The 23,904-nt window shown below is 38.2% G+C and overlaps 1 protein-coding gene across 2 annotated transcripts in view; it reads right to left on the reverse strand.

The window, feature by feature from the left end:
• ANK2 (ankyrin 2) overlaps positions 1-23,904 on the reverse strand; it is a 581,957-nt gene that overhangs the window by 502,633 nt on the left and 55,420 nt on the right. For both annotated transcript variants that reach the window (XM_061419353.1, XM_061419352.1), the window contains exon 2: positions 4,359-4,419. In XM_061419353.1, coding sequence (XP_061275337.1) covers positions 4,359-4,379 — 21 coding nt within the window. In that variant the 5' untranslated portion in view covers positions 4,380-4,419. The remainder of the gene's footprint in view (positions 1-4,358; positions 4,420-23,904) is intronic.

The raw sequence follows: 23,904 nt of genomic DNA on the forward strand, positions 1-23,904 counted from the left end.
CTATTTGTTCATATGTTCAATACTGTCGCATATTAGTTTGACTTTATGACTCTATTAGCAAGTTCTACATACTCTAATTTAGCTTTCTTTTGACCATTCCCTGTATCTACCTTATCCATGCTCTAGTTCCCAAAAAGTTATTATTGTTTTCTTTAAAACACCCCATTCCATTTCTATGAATACTGTCAGCCCTAGACAAATCACAGCCTAACAGAACAACATCTTTGTAACTTATATCACATACTTTCATGGCTGCTCAAGATCAAGGCAGTTAAATCCTCCCTGCCATAGTCCTATGTCCATTTTTTGATGACTACTCCTGAACTTAGTAAAAGGGTCCCCATGTAAGAACTTAAATTAAAAAAACTAAGTGCCTGGCTTTTCAAACTCCAGATTTGCACATTTATAACAATGGTTTTTATGGAGTTTCCTTGGCCAAAATCGGTATCTATTATCACTAAAATTACCAATATAAGATAATTATGCACTAACAAAGTAATAAAGTCAAAGTAAACACTAACCTGCCTGTCGGAGAGAGAAAAATTATCTTAAAGTCACAGTTAGTTTATCTTAAGAACTTTACATTTTGGTGAAATTCAGTATGGCTGTGGACCACCTAGAATTGTAATTTTCAAACAATGTTCCACTTCAAACACTTGCAACTTTTCAAACAATGGTTAATGGTGATGTCTCAGGGGGTTTACACAAAAGTGGATGAAGAAGGAGTGGAAAGAGGTGACCAGAGCAATTGGGTTCAGGTCCCCCATGCCCACTGGAACCAGAATACTTGTCTTTTTATCTTTATTTACACAGATTTTATTTTTCAATGTGGTTGTGCAGCTAAAACAACATTTGACAGTCCCTCAACTAGAGAGCTCTTTTGAGTTTTATAAAAAGCTCTACACTCTCAAGTAAACACTCAAAAGAACCAAAATGGGAAATAGAAATTTAGAGTTTTCTCATTAAATAGATATATTAACATACTCACAATTCAAAGTCAACAAACTGAAATCTTTCATCTTTGGGCCTGTTTAATACTCCCACAGTCAAACTCTACTGTGCAGAGGACCCACGCCAGAGTAGGAAGAACATGCCTGAGTGGCTTCAGACAGCAGGCTCTCTCCAGTCATGGCACACAAGACAAAAGTTTTGGATTAAAAAAAAAAAAAATCATCTGGTCAAACAGTGTTCTTAAATTTTGCCATAAAAACACCATCATTAGGAGACACACACCAAAAATGAGTACCTGAGAAAAGACTCAATAACGTCTTTTATCCCTTTTCTCCAAGCTGAATATCTCAGATTTCTGATTTTTAGGAAGAAATACTCAACACATAGTTCACTTATAGACACACATATGTTCATGCAAGTTAAGGGAAAACACCACACTTAGATCAATGTCTTCAAATATGGCTCTACTCCAGTACCCTTGCCTGGAAAATCCCATGGACAGAGGAGCCTGGTGGGCTGCAGTCCATGGGGTCGTTAAGGGTCAGACACGACTGAGCGACTTCACTTTCACTTTTCACTTTCATGCATTGGAGGAGGAAATGGCAACCCACTCCAGTGTTCTTGCCTAGAGAATTCCAGGGATGGCAGAGCCTGGTAGGCTGCCGTCTATGGGATCACACAGAGTCGGACATGACTGAAGCGACTTAGCAGCAGCAGCATTATATATTAGATTTAAATAAATCTTCCTACCACCTAAGGCTTGTCATGATCTACAGTGGTCAGTTGAGAACTGTAATCAGATTGGAAACTTCAGTCCACTGATAAAATTTAGGGAATTTGATTATACTACAAATTTCAGTCATTGATACCAACCCAAAGCAATTTTTCCTCTCCCTTTCTCCATAAACACTACTTCAAACTTTTCTTCTTTCCTCAAATCCCTATTAACTACTCTGGCCAGCCACACCCTATTCATAGAGAAAAGAGAAATCTTTGCTGACACTCCCCTACACTTCCTCTACCAAATCTATCAGCCTATCCGTGTCTGTACTTATTCTACCGCCATTGCCTTAGTTACGTGAGGGGCTCCCTGCCATCAGTTACGGGCCATCCTCCTTCCTGCACTGCTACTGCATCCCTTCCTTCCTTCTCACACCTTAAACCTATCCCCTTCTCTTCACTGTTCCCATTAACATTAACACATGTTTGAAACTCTATCATCCCACCATCCCATTCCAGCTACTGGATATTCTTTACTTTTATTCACAGACAAAATTTTCATAAGAACTATCTTCTTGCCAACTTTATCTCCTTACCTCTCCTTATTCTTGAAACCACTCCAGTATGGCATATGCTCCCACCATTCCACAAAAATTTCCCTTGCCAAAGTCACTAAGGACATTTATGTGGAAAATTCCAGTGGGTTTATTAAAGTCTTCATCTTCCTTGACCTGTCTCATCATTCTCTCCTTTTCTTCAAGTATTGGAACTGGTCCTCTGTTCTTCATCATACTATAATCTCTACTAAATTGGTCTCATTTATTCCCACAGTCTTAGTTACCAACTGTGAGACAATGGTTTCCAAAATCTACCATAGATCTTTGCTCTGAGTTTCTAAGACTCATCTATCTATCCAACTGCCAGCTTAGCACTTATACTTGGAAATATCACTGGTATTTCAAGTGAAGCAAATTGCATCATAATATATTAATATAATAAGACAGGGTAATAGCTGCCTTGTCTAAAAATAGCCCAAGCTAATTAGGGCTCTATTATCATTATTAATAAAGTTGCCTAGTTCTCATTTGACATTCAAAAAATAGCCACAAAGTAGAGAAAATTCTTGCTAATTAAACGATCATCATTGGAAAAGAATAAACTTTTTGATGTAAAGCTATTTCCCTAACTTTTTTTAAACTTAGCTTCAAATTAAGCCTCTTTAGAGCACTTGCCCTGGGTTTTGTAAGGTCCTTCAGCAAAACTAAAAAGTTTTTTAAATTGTGGTTTTATACAGACATTAAGCTGACTTCTCCTCTTTTAGTATTCTCATATATCTTCTAGTCACTGGAATGAATTTTTAATTTAGTATAAAGGGACCATACATGCTTCATTGCATCTAAATGTCACAGGTCTGTGCTAACTGCCAACACTGATGGATTCACACAGCTCATCTAACAGTTCCTAATGCAATCGTTTCCCTTGTAACCAGACATCATGGTTTCTATAATATTTTAAAGATTCCTTCTTGAAAATAAAGAGATTCTTCTAAACAAGGTTCATAACTTCAAAAAGGAATTGGATTTCCCCAAATCATGCATGTGACAGATATTTAAAACTTTTATATTCTATTATTTCTTTAAGTGCATTATATCCTTCTTCCTCTATTTTATTAAACATTTTTTTCATGTAAACAGAATCTGGAAAATTCTCCACACTGACGCAATCTATTTGAATTATCCAAAATCAAATTGCCTTACCAGCAAACTTAGAGCAATCAATTTTATGAGCAATTCTGAAGATAATTTTTTGATCACAGAAAATAAACCATAAGCCTTTGCAGAAAAACAGACAATTTTGATGCATAAATCCCAATGTATTCACTTTTTCCATTGTATCTAATTTCTTTCCACCATCTCCCTCATTCTACCAATGAATATGAGATAAAGTGATCGATTTACTTATCTTTCCAATCCTAAATAATACTGACAATAATTTCCCAGACTCAGAAAGAAAAGCCCTATCATATTGCATTTCTCATAATTAAAATGTTTAAATTATTAAAACTATAACATCTTTAAATCTGTTTTGCATTGGCACGCATGCTCAGTTGTGTCTTACTCTTTGCAACCCCATGGCTAGCTTCCTCTGCTGCTGCTGCTAAGTCGCTTCAGTCGTGTCCGACTCTATACGACCCCATAGAGGCCAGCCCACCAGGCTCCCCGTCCCGGGGATTCTCCAGGCAAGAACACTGGAGTGGGTTGCCATTTCCTTCTCCAATGCATGAAAGTGAAAAGTGAAAGTGAAGTCGCTCAGTCATGTCCGACTCTTAACGACCCCATGGACTGCAGCCTACCAGGCTCCTCCGTCCATGGGATTTTCCAGGCAAGAGTACTGGAGTGGGGTGCCATTGCCTTCTCCTTAGCTTCCTCTGTCCATGGAATTTTCCAGGCAAGAATAGTGGAGTGGGTTGCCATTTCCTACTCCAAGGGAGCTTCCTGACTCAGGGATCAAAACTGGGTCTCCTGAATTGGCAAGCAGATTCTTTACCACTGTGTCACCTGGGAGCCCTTTAAATCTGTTTACACACACACACAAAAAATGTTTACCAAAATAGAACTTACACATTTCAACCTCTGTGTCTTTTTATAGTATTCCTTCTACAGTAATATTAAAAATACCAAAAGTACCTTTTGCAACATGGTTGTCATTTGAAAGGTCAGTTCTTCATGTCCCTGTTCAGTTACTTACCTAAAAGAACAAAAAAGAAAACATAAGTTTGAAATCATTTCAATTTATCTTCAAGAACAGCTTTCACATTTCTAATAAAAAGTTTTGTAGTAGGCATTGATAAACTTGTTAATAAGAAAACTGTCACTCTATTAGAAATACGAAAAAGCAACCAAAAATATGTAAATCTTTCAAGAGCTCAGAAAAGTAAGCAAAACAAATTTTAAAAATTATGAAAATGTTCATCTAATTATAAAAAACTTTAAGCGACATTAGTAGGTTTGAGATGGTCAAGATAATTGAGAACAAAATTAAATTGTGTTCATACTTCCAAATTGTTTTTATTGGTTCACATTTAGTATGACAAACATTATTTAGCCAATATGCTTCAGCTGATGCTTTAGTCATAGTCTATATGAAAGTCTACATAATCTATATTAAAACTTCTAAGCTATTAAAACATTATAAAAACAATAGGACAATTTTAGGAACAACAAAAATCATTCTTATTCCACTATCTGAAGTCAACAGGTTTACTTATTCATGTTCTTTCTCTTTTAAACCTACAAATAGGTACTCATTCCAACAGGTGTTCATTTAAACAGGCATGAATATGTTCTTCTTTAAATTGAGAACATACAATACACTATAATTACAAAATACTGTATTCATTTTTTACCTGTTATTTACGCCTATAATTATCCTCCATGTTTGTATCTACTGTTCAGACATGTCATTTTAACATCTGCAAGTGTGTGCACTGCAGTGCTGTTTCAACGGTCATTATCTTCTTAATGAAAAATTGTTGTCAAATTTCTATAAATTATCATTTAAGTATATGTGAATACACATTTTTTAATCTCTTTTCACTTTGGTCCTAACTTTTGCTCATTTACGTGTCCCTACATCAGGTAGGATATATCCTTCTCCATTATTGTTTCAAAATATACTTTTACATTCATGCCTGTGTCTTTTCTAACTGAAGCGTAGTACCAATTTGTTGAGAGTTTAAGTCCTTAAATTCCAACTAGGCTTATTAGGACTGCATTCAGTCTATACACAGACTTGATAAGAACTGACATCCTAACAATTATTCACCACGTGATCCATCCCTTATTCAAATCTCCCTTTTCATCTCCCAAAAGAGTTTCAGTATTCTTTGCATAGTCCAGGTACACCCTTTGCTAAGCTCATTCTGAAGTACTTAATACTTTTTCTTGCTATTTTCAAAAGGAACTTCTTTCTCATTACATTTTCTCCTTGATATACATTACTACTGTTATCTCATACACTTTTTGTGTTTATTCTCTTTAGAAAGTTTATTGGCTCATCAAAGTTTTTAACATTTCTCTAATTACATCACAGCTTTTAAAACCATAAGAAAAATTCACAAGTTCTTCCTGAGTATTCCCATTAGAGAAGTTAATAAGACCAATCTGGAGTTTATGACAGTGAGGACAATTAACATGACTTACTGAGATGCATCTCCAAAGCAGGCTTTGATTTAAGTGGTCCTTCCAGTTATAAACTACATTGCCTCCCACATAATATTCAAATATTTTATACCTTATAAACTATGCTGCCTCCCACATAACATTCAAACATTTTATACCTTTTCATTAGGAGCCTATAAGTGCCAACCTAAATAGTTTTACTGATCAGATTTTTGGATAAAACTTACTACACAATTATGTGGTTTGGCTTTTTTCAGAAAGCTTCTTTAAGCGCATGTGTGCCTTATGGGAGAAAAGGCCAAAGCAAGGGAAGTGTGATTTAATAGGAAGAGCCTGGCTTTGGGATCTTATTGGTCCGGTCTCAAGGTCTGACTTGGCCACTTGCTAACAATAGGCCCTTTGCAAATGGCTTAACTCTGAGCCTGAGTTCTCCTCCTGAAATGAGGTTAGCTGGGGGCTTAGACATAGGAGATAGTATGTGCCTGGCATAAATTTTACACTCAAAAACTGGTGGGTATCATCATCCAATAACCATATCTAGACCTAATCCCAAGCATTTTATATATGTTTACTTATTTAATTTCACAATAGCTATGTGAAATACCTCTTTCCATGAGGAATGAGGTCTGAACAATTTCATGGTAACAGTCAACACTGATGCATAGAATACATCAATTAACATTGACCCTTAGTCAGTGCTCTCTACTCTGACAATGCTCTCTGTCCTATCTTCTGTTTTCATTACTTTTTCCTACTAATATCTGGGTTTCCATAATAATCTACAGATTTCTTTTTAATTGAAATGATCAAGAATGCATCTTTTCTAATTAATTTTAAAATCCACTGAATAATGTCCATAATGCTGAAACTGTCATTAAAACCACTTATCATCTGACTCAAAATACCTTTTCCAACATTATCATTAATTCCCTTTACTCATCCTACAAACAGACCAAATTCCTGGCCATTCCTCTTTACATACTTAGAAAAGTTTATCCCCTTTTCCTGTCTCCATATTTTATCTCAAGATAATTCATTTTTTAAAAACTTATTACAAAAGAAATAACTGCTTGCGCGGGTTATTTTCTAGGCACCCCGAGCTCCCATCTGTTCCCTTTTCTCTCTACCCTTCCCTCATTCTATGAGGTTGACCCCACACTGTGTCACACAAGCTCTCCTACCAGCTGACTTCCGTTTGTGTTTGCTCAGTACGATGCTCCAGTAACAGATCCCAAAGCGGAATCGGCGAGATATTAACATATGTATTCTTCATGTTCCCTCCCTGCTTTGACATCCAGCAAGAGCTGCATTTTTCTAGCACCAACAGATTCCATCAGACTCAACAGATTCCATTCTACATTCAAGTAACACAGTTCCCACACTTGAGTCTTTCAGGTCCAACCTGAGCGTGATGGTGGTTGCCCCCACAATACCTCACCACCCATTGATGGTTCCCTTAACCTGACTCAGTTCTTCTTAAAGTATCTCTTCATTAAAATTTCTTCAAGATCCTGGCTGAGGAACTTCCATGGCAGTCCAGTGGTTAAGTCCCCTCCACACTTCCACTGCCAGGGACACAGGTTCAATCCAAGGTCAGGGAACTAAGATCCTGCATGCCACAAGGTGTGATCTTAAAAAATAAAAATGAAAAAAGAATCCTGCCTGAATGCTTCCTATGCCTTCTCATTAAAAAAAAAAATGGAAGCATAAAAAGTACAAAGAAGAACATTCCATGCACAAAGCATATGAAAGTAATGAGAAAAATGTTCTTGGAAGAACCAGGCTTAACAGGAGACACACTACTCCCAGAATCCCTTTATACACCTACATATAGCTACTTTCATAAATATTGTATTATTATGTAAGATTGCTTTTTGCCTCATGGTCCCTTAGCCATGCCAATATTAATATCTAGAAACTCACTTCATTTGTTTAAATATTTTCTTAGCATTCCAGAAAATATGCATCTACCATATATCTACTTAATCAAAGAAAGACATGCTTTGTATTATATAATATCCAAAATCGGTTTTCAACTTTCTGAGTTTTATATCTTCAAGTTTTTACATTTATAATTGTCACATGAAAGAAACATGAGGGATGATGTTTACTTGCAGAGTCAGTCTAAAATTCACACAAAAGCATTGACTGAAATTGTTGGCCAAGGAATGTTAAGCTGGACAGGCATCTCCTGTCTCACAGCTAAACTGCAGTGAGAAAAACTGAAACGAGAGATGCCTGTGTCCTGTAGTTTCCTCTTCCCTTATAACTACCATTTATTAAATATCTACAATCTGTCTCTCTATGTTTCATCTATTTATTCTTTGTAACATGTAAGATTGTTGTTCAGTCCTTCAGTCATGTCTGACTCTTTGGCGACCCCATGGACTGCAGCTTGCCAGGCTCCTCTGTCCATGAGATTTCCCAGGCAAGAATACTAGAGTGGGTTGTTATTTCCTTCTCCAGAGGATCTTCCTGATGCAAGGATTGAACCTGCGTCTCCCGCATTGGCAGGAGGATTCTTTACCTTTGAACCACCAGGGAAGCCCAACATGTATGACAGGAATTACTAAATCCCTTTCACAGATGAGAGAAGGTTAAATAATATGCCTAGGCTCCGAATGCTGGAGTCAGGAGCTACCCATCTGCAAAGTCTTTTGTTACATTTTGCTGTCTCCTTTAAAAAATTTATTTATATTTTACTTGATATCAGGAGATTAGGCAACTTTTTCATGCCAAAGTCTTGTTATATCAGGTTTTGCTAAATGTTCATCACATTATATCACAATATATCATATTTTTATCAAATGTGATTTGGCCTACTGTATCATTAAACCATTAAAATATTATAAAACAAATATAGTAATGTTCTCATTTTATTATCTCTTACTCTTCAAGGCATATTAGAACACTTAACAGTCTTTAACCGACAGTTGAGCTATAAACAGTTAGGAACATATGAAGGACCCAAGTACGAAAGGGTTAGTGATGTTCCAACGACATGGAGCCCATAGACTGGTGTCCCTGGACCAATTGCAGAATCACTGAACAGAATCACTAAAGGCTTTTTTTAAAATCACAGAGCCTTGAGTCTCACTCCAGTATAATTTTTTAAGACTTAACAACTTCTAACAACCTCTGCATGTTATCTTTCTGCATATTAAAGTTTGAGAGAATAAGGCAAGAATTCTTATTCTTAAAGCAAGATCACCTTACTTCAGTGATCGCTGACCACCAGTATGTCAGCACCACCTAGGAACTGAGATGCACAGTACTGGGCCCCGCCCTAGGTCTTCTGAATTAGAATTTGGGAAATGGGCCCAATAATATGTTTTAGCAAGCCTTCCTACTACAGGCTATTCTCGAACCATTATGGAGCCATGGCACTGTCACTCCTCACTTTCCCAGGAGGCTCTTTAAAATTCCCAGTAAGAGCCTTCTCTGATACATACAGTATCAAATGCCCACCATTTCTCTTCCCTGCCCTATTTATTTCATCTACCCTATATCTAGACTAAGGCTTTCCTTGTGGCTCAGTGGCTAAAGAATCCACCTGCAATGAGAGAGACCTGAGTTCAGTCCCTGGGTTGGGAAGATCCCTTGGAGAAGGAAAAGGCTATCCACTCCAGTATTCTGGCCCGGACAATTGTATGGGCTGTATAGTCCCTGGAACACAGTCAGACACGACTGAGTGACATCATAATTCATAATAATGTCTAGATTAAGAGATTAAACAGATGCAGTGTCTGCATTCACACAATCATTTTAGGAGCTGACAAAATCATACAGAGTTATTAGACACTTAAACCAGAACCATCACTTCACACTGCTTTAGAATCATGAACGTAAGCATAGAGATCACACAGTTTGCATAATGCTGTTTAGAAAAAGTCTTCTCTAGTCCACTTTATGGTGAGCAATCCTCTCTGTGCCTTAGCACCAGTTTAGAAAGTACAACATTTAAGCATTCATAAGATGTTTCCATGGAAAAGGCCAACCAAATTGAAAGAAGCAAAACATCGTCTCAGGTGTCAAAAGAAGAAAAGAAGTTCACAGAACCCTTGTCCAATTAAAGTTCAAGACAAATAGCCAATAACATCACAGAATAGTAATTGTGGGCTGGGTTGCTTTCCAGCTCTTAATACTCATGCATGTACTCACAGGGACCTGATTCAACATCTCACACAACAGAAAAACCAATGTAGTACACCACACACTGAGCAAAGTGTTCCATCTGACACTTAGAATTGCTTGCACTCAACTACTTTTCATTTTCGTCCCAATTTCAAGAGACTGCCACCAACACAGAGCTTGAAGTCCTTGCATCTAGCTCCCATTGGGCTGTTCTGTCGAGTCTGAATAGTTAGAGCTCCACTGACAAGAACACGCCTGATTTCCTTTTGAAACCGAAAACCAGTGCCTCGGCCTTTGCATACGTGTTTATTCTTCTCCAAGAAAATCAAAAGCAATTTGCGTGCTTTCCCCTTCACTGTGAGCCTGTAACTCTCCTCGCTTAATGAGGCAGTGTCCTGTGCTTAGCTCAGTTTCAAATGCACTTTCTTGGCCTCTTCCAGATATATAGTTCAACTGGATTCTCTTGGCCTCTGACTGTGAATAGCTTCCTGCAGTGAAATATATCACACTCTGATCTCTCTTCTTTCAAGGGAGAGTATTTTGTTTTGAGGTTGGCAAGGAAACAACTTGGAAAACCATTTGCAACAAATAAAATATTAACAAGACAGAATCTCTCAGCATCAGTTTCTCAACATCTCTTTCCTCCCTAAACTTAATAGAAAACCCCATGTAAAGACAAAGACTCACTAATTTAATCTTTTTGACCTCATTTTAATAACTCCTTAAATAGGAAAAATAGCTACAGTTGCTCTCCTTCATGTTCTAGTCATTTTTCACAATGTATGTTCCTGTTCATACTTCATAGTTGTCCACTCACAACTGACTACTAAAAATAATATCTGGACACATGGATCAATATTTAGATGACTATGTAGGAACCCCAGGGTTAAAGGTGGTAGGTCAGAAACCTGAAAAAATGACTGCCCATAAAATGATATGCAGTATCAACAGTATACTAGGCATTATTTAAGGGCCATTCAGTCTAGCTAGAGATGACATAATTAAGCAAAAATTAATAATAACAATAACTTATAGAATTATTTCTAAAATTATTTCAATAATAATAGAGCCTATAGAATTTTCCAAGTACCAAAAATTACATTGACTACTTTATACACATTATCTAAGCTACTATTCAAAACAACTCCATGAAATCATCTTATATTTTTACTCTAAGACAAGGAAAGAGAAATATGAGAAATAAAAGGACTTGCCTAAGACTGTACTGCTAATAAGTGATTAGACTGAAAATCAAATCCAGGTCTCTGATTTATAAAGCCTAGGTCTTAGCCACAGTTGGTTATAAATGAAGGCAAGGTAAATTAAGTAAGTGACATATTGGTGGGCTTCCCTGGTGGCTCAGCAGTTAAGAATTTACCTGCCAATGCAGGAGAACCTGGTTTGAGCCTGGGTCAGGAAGATCCCCTGGAGAAGGAAATGGCAACCCACTCCAGTATTCTTGCTTGGGAAATCCCATGGACAGAGGAGCTTGGTAGGCTACAGTCCATGGGGTTGCAAAGAGTTGAACACGACTTAGTGAATAAACCACCATCCTCATAGGTGGGGCAGGCATTAAATGGCTTGGTGGTGTGTAATCTTTACTGAGGTGATAAAGCTGAACTTTGAAGTAATTAAGAGGAGAGAACAGAAAAAAGAACTGGAAGGAAGGAGATGGGAGGGAAGAGAAAGACTCAAAGGAAAATGTAACATGTGATATGTTACTCTTGGCCTAAAGTTCCCTTCTGGCTCAGATGGTAAAGAATCCACTTGCAGTGCAGGAGATCCAGGTTCAATCTCTGGGTCAGGAAGATCCCCTGGAGGAGGAAACAGAAACCCACTCCAGTACCCTTGCCTGGAGAATTCCATGGACAGAGGAGCCTTCGAGCTACAGTCCATGAGGTTTCACGACTGAGCCACTAACACACAAGATGCACAGAGGCTTCCCAAGTGGCTCAGTTGTAAAGAATCAGCCTGCCAACACAGGAGACACAGGTTCAATCCCTGGGTCAGGAAGGTTCCCTGGAGAAGGAAAGGGCAACCCACTCCAGCATTCTTGCCTGGGAAATCCCATGGACAGGGGAGCCTGGTAGGCTACAGTTCATGGGACTGCAAAAGAGTCAGACACAACTGAGCAACCAACAACAAGAAAGATACATAGCAAATATCCAAGGCAAGTTGAAGAAACTAGTAGAGTTATTACTAGCTGCAGTAGAGCCAACAAAATAGATAAAATTGAAAACCTAAGTTAAGGATGGACTTCAGGGTTTTAAGTGTCCAGCTATGCAGTTTGACCTTCATTGATAGAATATGATGCATCATACTTCAGGTTTTTCAGTAAGGAAATGACATGATCAAAACAGAGTCTTAAAGAGATTCATCTAGTAAGTAGGCAGGCAGCTTGGATGAGGGTTAGAGATAAGTAACTGCAATGAAAATAATGCTCTAAGGACCTGTCAACTGCAAAACACTGCAAAGCTTAATTACATCTTAGTTCCTAAATGCCAAATCTACATCAGTCAAATATTCTGGACTTATTGGTAAACTTGCCTTTCTTCCCTCCAGGTCAAGTCCAGAGCCACTTCCAGAGGCTCTGGCCACCAGAATGCAGGTTCCATGAGGTAGGGATTGCTATTGCTACTTTAATTGATGAACATCTGTGCTTAACACTGAGTAGGCACTGAGTAAATACTTATTGAAGAAATGCATGCCTGAGTCAGAATGCTCAATCATGTAAAGGGCTAATTCTAGGCCTATTGTTATTAAATGTTTAAGTAGAACAGAGAAAAATCGAAGCAGAAATACACTTTTTATACAGACCATCATTTACCTATCTTTGACATAAATCAATATGCCAGCAAATGTGGAAAGCTCAGCGGTGGCCACAGGACTAGAAAAGGTCAGTTTTCATTCCAATCCCAAAGAAAGGCAACGCCGAAGAATGCTCAAACTACCGCACAACTGCACTCATCTCACATGGTAGCAAAGTAATGCTTAAAAATCTCCAAGCCAGGCTTCAACAATACATGAACCGTGAACTTCCAGACGTTCAAGCTGGATTTAGAAAAGGCAGAGGAAACAGAGATCAAATTGCCAACATCCGCTGGATAATAGAAAAAGTGAGAGAGTTCCAGAAGAACATCTACTTCTGCTTTATTGACTATGCCAAAGCCTTTGACTGTATGGATCACAACAAACTGTGGAAAATTTTGAAAGAGATGGGAATACTGACCACCTGACCTGCCTCTTGAGAAACCTGTGTGCAGGTCAGGAAGCAACAGTTAGAACTGGACACAGAACAACAGATTGGTTCCAAATAGGAAAAGGAGTATGTCAAGGCTGTATATTGTCACCCTGCTTATTTAACTTATATGCAGAGTACATCATGAGAAATGCTGGGCTGGATGAAGCACAAGCTGGAATCAAGATTGCCAGGAGAAATATCAATAACCTCAGATATGCAGATGACACCACCCTTATGGCAGATAGTGAAGAGGAACTAAAAAGCCTCTTGATGAAAGTGAGAGATGAGAGTGAAAAATTGGCTTAAAGCTCAACATTCAGAAAACGAAGATCATGGCATCCGGTCCCATCACTTCATGGGAAATAGATGGGAAAACAGTGGAAACAGTGTCAGATTTTATTTTGGGGGGCTCCAAAATCACTGTAGATGGTGACTGCAGCCATGAAATTAAAAGACGCTTACTCCTTGGAAGGAAAGTTATGACCAACCTAGATAGCATATTGAAAAGCAGAGACATTACTTTGCCAACAAAGGTCCGTCTAGTCAAGGCTATGGTTTTTCCAGTGGTCATGTATGGATGTGAGAGTTGGACTGTGAAGAAAGCTGAGCGCCGAAGAATTGATGTTTTTGATTTGTGGTGTTGGAGAAGACTCTTGAGAGTCCCTTGGACTGCAAGGGGATCCAACCAGTCCATTCTGAAGGAGATCAGCCCTGGGATTTCTTTGGAAGAAATGATGCTAAAGCTGAAACTCCAGTACTTTGGCCACCTCGTGCGAAGAGTTGACTCACTGGAAAAGACTCTGATGCTGGGAGGGATTGGGGGCAGGAGGAGAAGGGGATGACAGAGGATGAGGTGGCTGGATGGTATCACTGACTCGATGGACATGAGTCTGAGTGAACCCTGGGAGTTGGTGATGGACAGGGAGGTCTGGCATGCTGCGATTCATGCGGTCGCAAAGAGTTGGACACGACTGAGCAACTGAACTGAACTGAACTGAAGAACTATAATTCACAGTCATTTCTTATTAATTGTAACAAATGTACCACACTACTGTATGATGTTAGCAATAGGTGAAACGGGTGAGAGAGTTATACAGAAATTCTCTGTACTATCTGCTCAGTTTTTTTGTAGACATAAAACGACTCTAAAAAAGAAAGTCTGTTAATTTTTAAAATGGTTCACTTTTTCCTTGATGAAATAAATCAAAATATATTCTTACCTTTTAAATTTACATTTCATTTTATGTATGAATACTATATTAGATATTAAATCTGTGTTCTTTTGAGCTACTTGAGAGGAATATGTATCTTTTTTCTCCATTACCCAAAACAGATTTCCCAGTCTCAGAAAGGAAATATGATGGAAACTGTCTCTTATATTGGGCTTCCCAGGAGGCGCTACTGGTAAAGAACCGGCCTGCCAATGCAGGAGATATAAAAGATGTGGGTTCGATCCCTGGGTCAGGAAGATCCACTGGAGGAGGACATGGCAATCCACTCCAATATTCTTGACTGGAGAATCCCGTGGACAGAGGAGGCTGGCAGGCTACAGTCTATAGGGTCACACAGAGTCGGACGTGACTGAAGTGACTTAGCCTGCATGTACATATCTCTTATATTATTCTTGGAAATAGTAAGAATAAAAAACTCTTCCAGAGACAAGAGGCATGACACCTTCTGGAGAGGCATTCTGTTGCTGCCAGCTGAAAGGGAGAGCAGTGGGAATTGCAGTGCAGTGGTGTCAGAAATCCCAAACAGATGTTCAATCCATTGATCAAAAAGATGAGCAGTATGGAAGCTGAGACCATCTGTCGTCTTCCACAAGGAGACAGAACATCATCAGTGTGTGGAAACTTTTGGCACAAGAAAGACCTTAAGAGATTCTTTGCTCTCATCCCTTCATTTTCACAGATGAGGGAATTTTAATGGCCACCTAATTTCTGATAAGCAGTTCTCTCCAGACTTTTCTGAAGCATGAAGAATAAAGAGCCTGACCTAAGAGGTTAGAGAAAATCAGCCTCTTTTCTTTATCATGTATGCAAATAATTTTTGCTTGAGACAGAAGATTTTTTCCATTTGAACTTCTGTTAACAAGAAGGGGCAAATAGAAACAGTAGCAAAAACAAAGACACAATAAGAGGCACTGGGCAAAGAAAGAGAGGGTTGGCAGATTAAGTCAACAAACTTGAGGCTCAAGGAAAAACCCAGGAGTAGGGATTAACTTCTGTGATGAACTCCAGAAGCCAGAGTCATACTATGTTTTTGGAGGCAGATACAGTTTTTGTTTTGCTTGAGTGAAACCCTGAATACTCACTGCCAAATCCCTAAAGAACTGGCCCCTTCTTCAGTGACCAGTGATCAGAGAAACTCAAGGAGAGGAGACTCTAGCTTTGGCTGCAAAAGAAAGAAGACTTGTCATATCACCATTGGGAAAAAAAAAACCAGTGGGAGAGCACACTGGAGAAGGGACACTGAAAAAAGGAATTTGTGACTGAGGAACGATCTTCACCTGGGATACAAAAGGCTGCACTTTCATGGACACCTCTGTATACAGTTCTTTCACGGACACCTCTGTGTACAGTTCCCGTGTGCTCGGTCGGCCTCCTCACACTTGGAGGTAAGCGGTTTGCTTTCCTCTAAAGGACAGGTTGACTACAAAGTCAGTGATGACCCAGTCAGAAGGAGCTGTCCTTAGAGCAGGAAAGTGGCCAAGGTGGAATACAGGGGGAAGCCCCTAATAGGTCTCAGGTTGATGACAACAGAAGTGACAACTGACAAAGCCCAGCATTCATAGTTTTCATCCAAACCAGCCCCGTAGGCTAGGCTAGCAGCAATAAAAACTTTGGCTGAAAGCTCTTTAACCCCTTTCTCAGCATCTGAGATGCCCTAAATGAGAACTCAACCACTGCCTTAACCCACCCCAAGAAAAGCACCCAGATACTCATTTATCCTTTCTACAAGGACAGAGAGGTCTCAACAAGCTGAGAAGCTTCATGCTGAGTTCCTCAATCTTTTTTCTCCCTGCTCTTTATTTTATTCTGGTGAAAACAGTTTGAACCTTCTTTCCAATGCACAGATTTCTCTCTCAGAATGTTATTTGCTTAGACAAAGCAAAGGACTTGGCAACACATGGAATGCAGGAGAAATTCCTGCTTGCACTTGAGACTACAACCCTGGTGAATAAATGGCTTTGCTCTAAACACAACTTTTTCAAACCATAGTCTGTATCACCCATGGCAAAAGAAATAATTTTTGAAAGTATATTGTCGTTCCTTCCCCTATGGCTGGAAAACAACAAACAAACAGGTAAGCTCTCAAAATAACCAGCTGGCGTAAATTAAGTCAGTGCTTTACTCCAAGTCCAGCAATTCTGCTGACCCTTCGAAGCATTCTAAAGCAGGTTCCTTTCTCAGCGTGTGGACACTGGCTTGGAACTGAAGCAGTGCAGCGACAAGAGACTGAAAACAAACGCTTCCATTGTGCAGCTCGCTGAGACAAAAATGAGAGTTTGACTCACAAATACAACACAATCAGAGGCAGTGTAGAGGCCTCAATGGGCCAACATGGAAACACAGACGATGTGAACGCTTTCACTTTGACACACACTCTCAGAGTCCAGCAGTCCCCCTGAAATTACTGCCAACCAAGAAAATGACTTTCAAATCACTTGTACTTCTCTTCTGATTCTGGAGCTCACGAATACTCAGGAAGACAGATTTGACTGGATGTTTTGCCCGGTTTGCTGTCTTTGTCAGCACTTCTTAAACATTAGAATCTTGCATTTCTCATTAGTTTGGGGACTCATGATTGCGGGAGGGCGCGGTTAGGCAGAATTTCAAAGTAACAGAACTATATGACGCAGTTGCTTACGAATTAAAAGTGTTCCTTTGGGTTCTTATCATTTGTCTGAAAACTACAGAAGTGCCAGCATCTACAAGCTCTGGCGCTCTATGAGCATAAAACGGTGACCTCGCTTGAGCATTTAAAAAATCTATTTAATTCCCCTGAAGAACAGACAATGATAACTTTCTGTTACTCTGGGGAGAAGCAGATGGCTTTCTTCACCTTAACGGTCATAAAATTGGTGGGGAAAGTAATGCTGATCTTCACTAATGAAGGAAAATTCCTTTTGCAAATCCTGCTTTGAATGATTATTTTTTTCTGTTAAACTGAAAAGAGGCTTACTTCCTCAAATCTGTGAAAGAGAAGATTCACAGGCTCTACGGTGAGTGTATCAAATTCTCCCTAAGTACTGTACTGATGTCATGCACTACGGCATTAGGCTAATTAAGCATTACGCCTGTTTTCAGTCCCATCTGTATTTTCACTCAGACAAATGGAATATGATAGCAATGAAACTAAGTGGTTCAATGCTTATCACAATAAAAATTTCCATTAGGAAAATATGTTTAAGAGTACTCAGGATACCTGAATTACCCTTAGGTCACTTACCAGAACATTGATGCTTCATTTCTAAGAGGCTCCATTGGAAGTGGCCTCATCAAACTGCTGCACAAAATATGTCTAATGTACCAGATCGTGATGTCACCGGTGGCATAAGTGGTACATTAACCCTGCCAAGCATTTAGTGAATTCTTGAAATTTTATCACTTGTTAGTCATGAAAACTGAGGGGGAAAAAAAAATATTATATACCCAACTTGGCCTTCATCCCATGCAGCCTCATCATATCTTTGAGCTTAGCTGTTCTAAAGCATGTTTCATTAATGTGACTCAAAGAAACCACAGCTAAATCATAAGCATCACAGACTCCCCCTTGTTTCCATCCCTGTGAATTCACAGTGGAATGGCCAAGGGATGGTGGAAACATTGGGGCAGCTACTGAATCCAAGAGAACATCATGCTTCCAGTGAGAAATGACAGGGAGCTGTGAGTAATTGCATTTTCCTGTGTTCTCTACATCTATCTCTTAGGCAATTGTGGAACATTCTATAGCACACCCTGAGAATATAAGTAGCCCCCCAAATTTTATGTCAGTCAATAACAGTTATCTCCTTGAAAAGAAAAGACCAGCAGAAGCTATTTATACAAATGCATGGAGTCCTCCTTCCTCACAGGACTTCCCAGAGATACAGCCAGTGTTGTATTCACTTCTGTATTACTGGGCCTTACATGCCTGGTATATAGTATGTGCTCAAGAAATGAAAGAATTAGGCTAAAAAATATATGCTTACAAGCAGTCAACTAGGACATCTTGAATTGGGACATCAATGAGCTTAGAGACTAGGAATCAACACGACATAGTGGAAACTGCACAGGCTTGTGTTTGTATCCTGATTTTACCACTTCCTGTCTGTATGGTGTTGAATAAATATCTCAACCACTGCAGTGATTTCCTCCAAGACCATTAAAAAGAATATATGCAAAATTTAGAATTTGATAAATGGTAATTATTATGATACTATCACTTTCTGAGGTTATTTATAGCAGGCTAAGATTTAAGATGCATCATTATTCATATTCACAATAATAATATCTCACACTTGTAGGTATAAAGCACTTTTCTAAGCATCTCGTAACTTTTATCGTGTTAACTCAATCAACTACCAAATAAAGTAGTAGTATCTCCATTTTCTATCAGAAAAAACTGATGTTCATATTCCTAAGTATATTTACAAAATTAATTTGAATCGCAGAATATAATACTCTAAAGGAAACAAAAAAGTTAAAAACCTTAAACATTTATCCAAAACGCAGCTGAAATGACTATTTTTTCGATCTATTATCTGTTTTAATGAATAATTTGTAAAAAAAAAATACAAATAAGATAATTGAAGCTCAAGTAAATGCATGCAGATTGCATCTTTTCTCACCGTAAAGGCCACTAATGTGGCAACATTTGATAATTGAATATGTGTCGTCAAACTGGTTTTTCAAAGATTGTAATTAAGCTCAAACTATTTAAGCCCCATATCCTATAATCTCAGGGCACTAAGGGATTTTTTTGAGGGAATTTAAAAAGTAAGTATGCTTTAAAGTTTAACCTCAATACATGCTTAGCAAACATATCAGTCACAGCCTCAACTCTGACCACATGAATTCGGAACACTGCTGTTTCCCAAGAGCAGCACACCCAAGGACCGGGGCTCGTAAGCAGGACAATGTCAGCATTCATAGCAAGGCCACATCTTTGTAAAGCACTCTACAGTCACAAAGAGCTTTCAAGTACTTAACTTCAAAATTCTCTGAGTCAGGTAGTTGCTATGATCCTTAAAAATTATAAAGCTGTCATTTGTTGAATTTCTACTCTGAGCAAACATTATATTCATGTATACGCACATGCACGCACACACATACTTCATTCTAATCCTACAACAACCTTATAAAGGAAATATTTTTATCCCTAGCTTTCCAGTGAAGCAGCTGAGTCTGCCTGCCCAAGGGACTTGCTCAAGGTTAATAAAGACAGTCTGATTTCAAGAGCTAAATTTTCCTACCATGCCAGAGCTATTTCTCTTTTCCCAGCATATAATGCCAATAAAATGTTTGTGCAAATGACATTTATCTAAGAGCCTCTTCCATTTCCACCCCTTCATGACACCTGAACTCCAGAAGTTGTACTGGCCCAGAGAACATGTCTAGAACCCCCACATCCCATCTGGGGCTGCCCCCCAGGAGTTGCACACATTCCTCCCACCCAAACTCCCATCTTCCACTGCCACCATCGAAAACTATCTGCTCATCTCCATTCCTTTCAGTTTCCTTAAAATACAAATTATCCTTATTACACAAATGGATGCTAGCACATTTTATTTATCTGGAATAGTCCATTCATTCATTCATTTAATTAACATTTATTGAGAACTCACTATGTAATACTTTCCAAAAACTAATGTTTAAGTTCTAAGAACCAATGAAGCTGTATTTATCATCTGACAAGTGTTTGGATGGCACTCAAAGTTCTCTATGTATAAAAACAGATAATGCTCACCAAATGTTTTATTCTGTTTTAGTGCTATACAAGTATTACTTCATTTAGAACAATGGCCTTATAAAACAGGTACTAATAATATTATTCCTATTTTATATATGAGAAAATTGAGGCATACTGGTGAGATATTGTCACAAAAATTATTTGGCTAATAAATAGCAGAATCATGGTTCTGCTTGACTAAGTTCTATCGTGAGGGCTGCTCCTCTTAATGAGCCATACCAGCTTTAGAGGTTTTTGTTTGTTTTTATAATTAAAGTTTGTATACATTCTAATTTGCCTGTGATAATTCTGGGATTAGTCCATTTGCCCAGAATAAGTAATAGCACCCCCTTCACTCTCAAAAGTGTCCTTCTTTGAAGAATAAACTATAGTGTCATCCTATTTCCAGGAAAAGAATAATAGTTAACTTGACATGGCTGGAAGAGAAAACAGCACAAGAATATTCTATAACACTCATTAGGATGCAAAGGGAATATGGAGAGGAAGGAAAAACAAAAATATAGGTGTCAATAGACCTTGATTCAAGACCAGGTTCTGCTATAGTTAGTTATGTGGCATTGGCCAAGTTGTGTAACCTCTCTGAGTCTCAGCTAATATTCTCTGTAAAACAGAGTTTAAAACACCAGCTCCCGTGGCTATGGTAGAAAGATAAGATTACGCTGGAAAAGTACGTGGAACATGATAAGGTCTCAAAAAAAAAGTACACGTTTAGTTATTCTTTGGAATAGTTTCTCTTACAGTCCATGTGATTTTTCTACTGCAAATGAAAATGAATTCTTAGAAGAATTAAACAGGATTTGGATAGGAATTTAACATTAAGAGCCAAGAGAAATTTATACCATTAATTCCTGCAATAATTTTTATTCTTCAGAGTTACAGTACTGGGAATTAGTTATGAAAATGAATCCATTACATCATGCACTCCTTGAAGGCCACACAATATTCTAAAGCTGGAATGTCCACTCACTGTAGGTGGTCTTACCATGTAGGCTGAGGTAACAAAACCAAACCACACTCTTGGATACGTATTTTAATTCTAGAATCTGGGACTTCAAAGATCGAGGAGCCAAATTTCAAGACATCTTGAGGGAATGGGAAAGGAAATCCCAGAGCAGCAAGGTTAAATGAAGTTCTTTGCCTTTCTCCCACTAGGAAAGAGCAAAACTACTCTGCAAGGAATACTGTGTTTGTACCTCCTTGTCCTATGTTCAAAAGAAGAAAAAGAAGTAAGAAAGAATGGAGGGGACCTGAATGTATTAAAAACCACTAAATATAAGTTTAACATTTCTTAAGCCTATTATTCGGAGAAGGCAATGGCACCCCACTCCAGTACTCTTGCCTGGAAAATCCCATGGACGGAGGAGCCTGGTAGGCTGCAGTCCATGGGGTCACTGAGAGTCGGACACGACTGAGTGACTTCACTTTCACTTTTCACTTTCACGCATTGGAGAAGGAAATGGCAACCCACTCCAGTGTTCTTGCCTGGAGAATCCCAGGGACAGGGGAGCCTGGTGGGCTGCCGTCTATGGGGTCCCACAGAGTTGGACACGACTGAAGCGACTTAGCAGCAGCAAGCCTATTATTTAGGAAAAAATATTTATTTCATCTTTGAAGTAGTCTGTCTTCACAGCATGGCTTAGCTAGATAGTTGTGAGGCAAGATGCTAAAGAATGACATGTTTTCACCTAACAAACTATAAAGGAAGAAATAAATTTAGAACAACACTAAACTAAGAAAATATCACAGTCCCACCAACCTCTGGAACCCTGAATCCTTGAAGAATGTGGATTTATCCAGCATTGGCGCTCATTATATTGGGGAGTGATTGTGTTTCTCTAAACTCAAATAATTCTTGTCAATTACATAATTCGTGTAACTCCCTATGGATTTAGTAATTCCCTAACAGCTGGGATGTGAAATAAAGGCCATAAACTTAGTTCTTTCCAAGGATAAATTAAAACATAAACTGACTGTGTCATGATATTACTTACTAATAAAGTATCATGGTATACTTTCACTTCTCACATTAATTTTGTAAAGTAGAAATAACTGGTTATTTTTTAAAAGGAAAAAAAGAGAAAAATCAGGAACCCAGCAAAAATAAAAAAGAAAGAAATATAAAAAAAAATAACACATCCCCGAGATCCAACGTGTGATATCTAAAATACAGTTGAGGTAAGTGTTTACGCTGTTCTATTCAGTGTAGCACTACAGAATTATGGGCCCCATTGTACCTAGAAGGAGCAGGATGGAGCACGCATCTATAAACTTGTTCAACAGTCTATACAGTACTCTATTATAAAGCAACATCATGCATCACTCACTCCAAAGAGAAAAGCTAATATATTCCATAAAAGAGAAGACTGACAGTAGCCACAGTGTACAAGAGAATTTACAGTTTATCTTCTTAAATGAGAACTTCGAGAGAAACAGCACCCAAAGAATTCAGGAACTAACTGAAGTCGTTTCTATTTAACAAGTTTAAAAAACTGAGAAACTGTTATTTTAAGGAAACCTTCATAAATTGAGATTCTGCAGAGAAACATGTCATTTATAGGAGAGTTAGGAATTGCAATTCACATTTTTGTAACACCACTCAATATAAGTTAGTGGATAAATTTGTATCAGTCAAAGGGACCAAAGAGAATGTGGAGCTTATGCCCTGATTGGTTTTTTTTTCTTTTTTTTCGCATTACTACTAACAAGTTTTCCAAAAACCCCACCAGAGTCAATAGGTTCAGTACACTGGGGTCAGCATTCGGAATCATCCTCCTCTTTGTTTGGCTATCCTGACATGATACATGTTGGTACCACAACGACAGCTGACAACAGCTTTTCCTATTTGAAAAGACTTTGCCATTCAACTTGGACCAAAAACATTTGTCATGTTGTAGGCAGTGGATTAGCTATAATCAGACCAGGCCAGTGGCGGTGCCAGTTCTAGGTTGAAAGAATCTGGAGGGACAAAGGCTGGATTTATCTCTTTGAGCATTGTTAGTTTCTTTTTGAGGGGGTGGAAGTGTGAGAGGTTAGAAAACAGACAGGACTCTTTTTCTGTAAAGTTGAAAGAAAATGTCAAAATTAAAATTATTTAGAGCTATTTATTTTGCTAAAATTTTCCCCAAAAGAATGTTTTCATATTGAGTATCTATCTTATTTACATTGTAAAACACAAACATTTGTTTAATCTCAGAACGCAAAAAAAAAACAAAAAACCTTTCTCATACACTTTTGTTTAAAAAAAGTTTTATTAGTTATCCAAAATATCAACTTTTCCTGACTGTGAACCACTCTCTTTAACTTTCTAAAATTAATTTTTTTATCACCTCTGATGATTAGATGAGTCTACAGGGTTCATTTTAACTTTAAAATATGAGGACATTAAACATTCTATTAACCACTGCCACTATTTATATAACTAGCAATTCCCCATCCACTGATTTTTTTTTTAATTTGTGAGTTGTTATTAAAGAGAGAATAAAATTACCGTGAGTATGATTGATATATATATATATATATATATATATATATATATATATAAAGCAAGTAAAATCTACAGCTAAAATCATCCTGTAAAGGAAATGAATACTTAATTTTTATTAAAATGTAGATGTCAGTTGCTGCTAAGTCACTTCAATCATGTCCGACTCTGTGCGACCCCACAGACGGCAGCCCACCAGGCTCCCCTGTCCCTGGGATTCTCCAGGCAAGAACACTGGAGTG

This window comes from Bos javanicus, chromosome 6, assembly GCF_032452875.1.
Source record: "Bos javanicus breed banteng chromosome 6, ARS-OSU_banteng_1.0, whole genome shotgun sequence".
Classification (NCBI taxonomy): domain Eukaryota; kingdom Metazoa; phylum Chordata; class Mammalia; order Artiodactyla; family Bovidae; genus Bos; species Bos javanicus.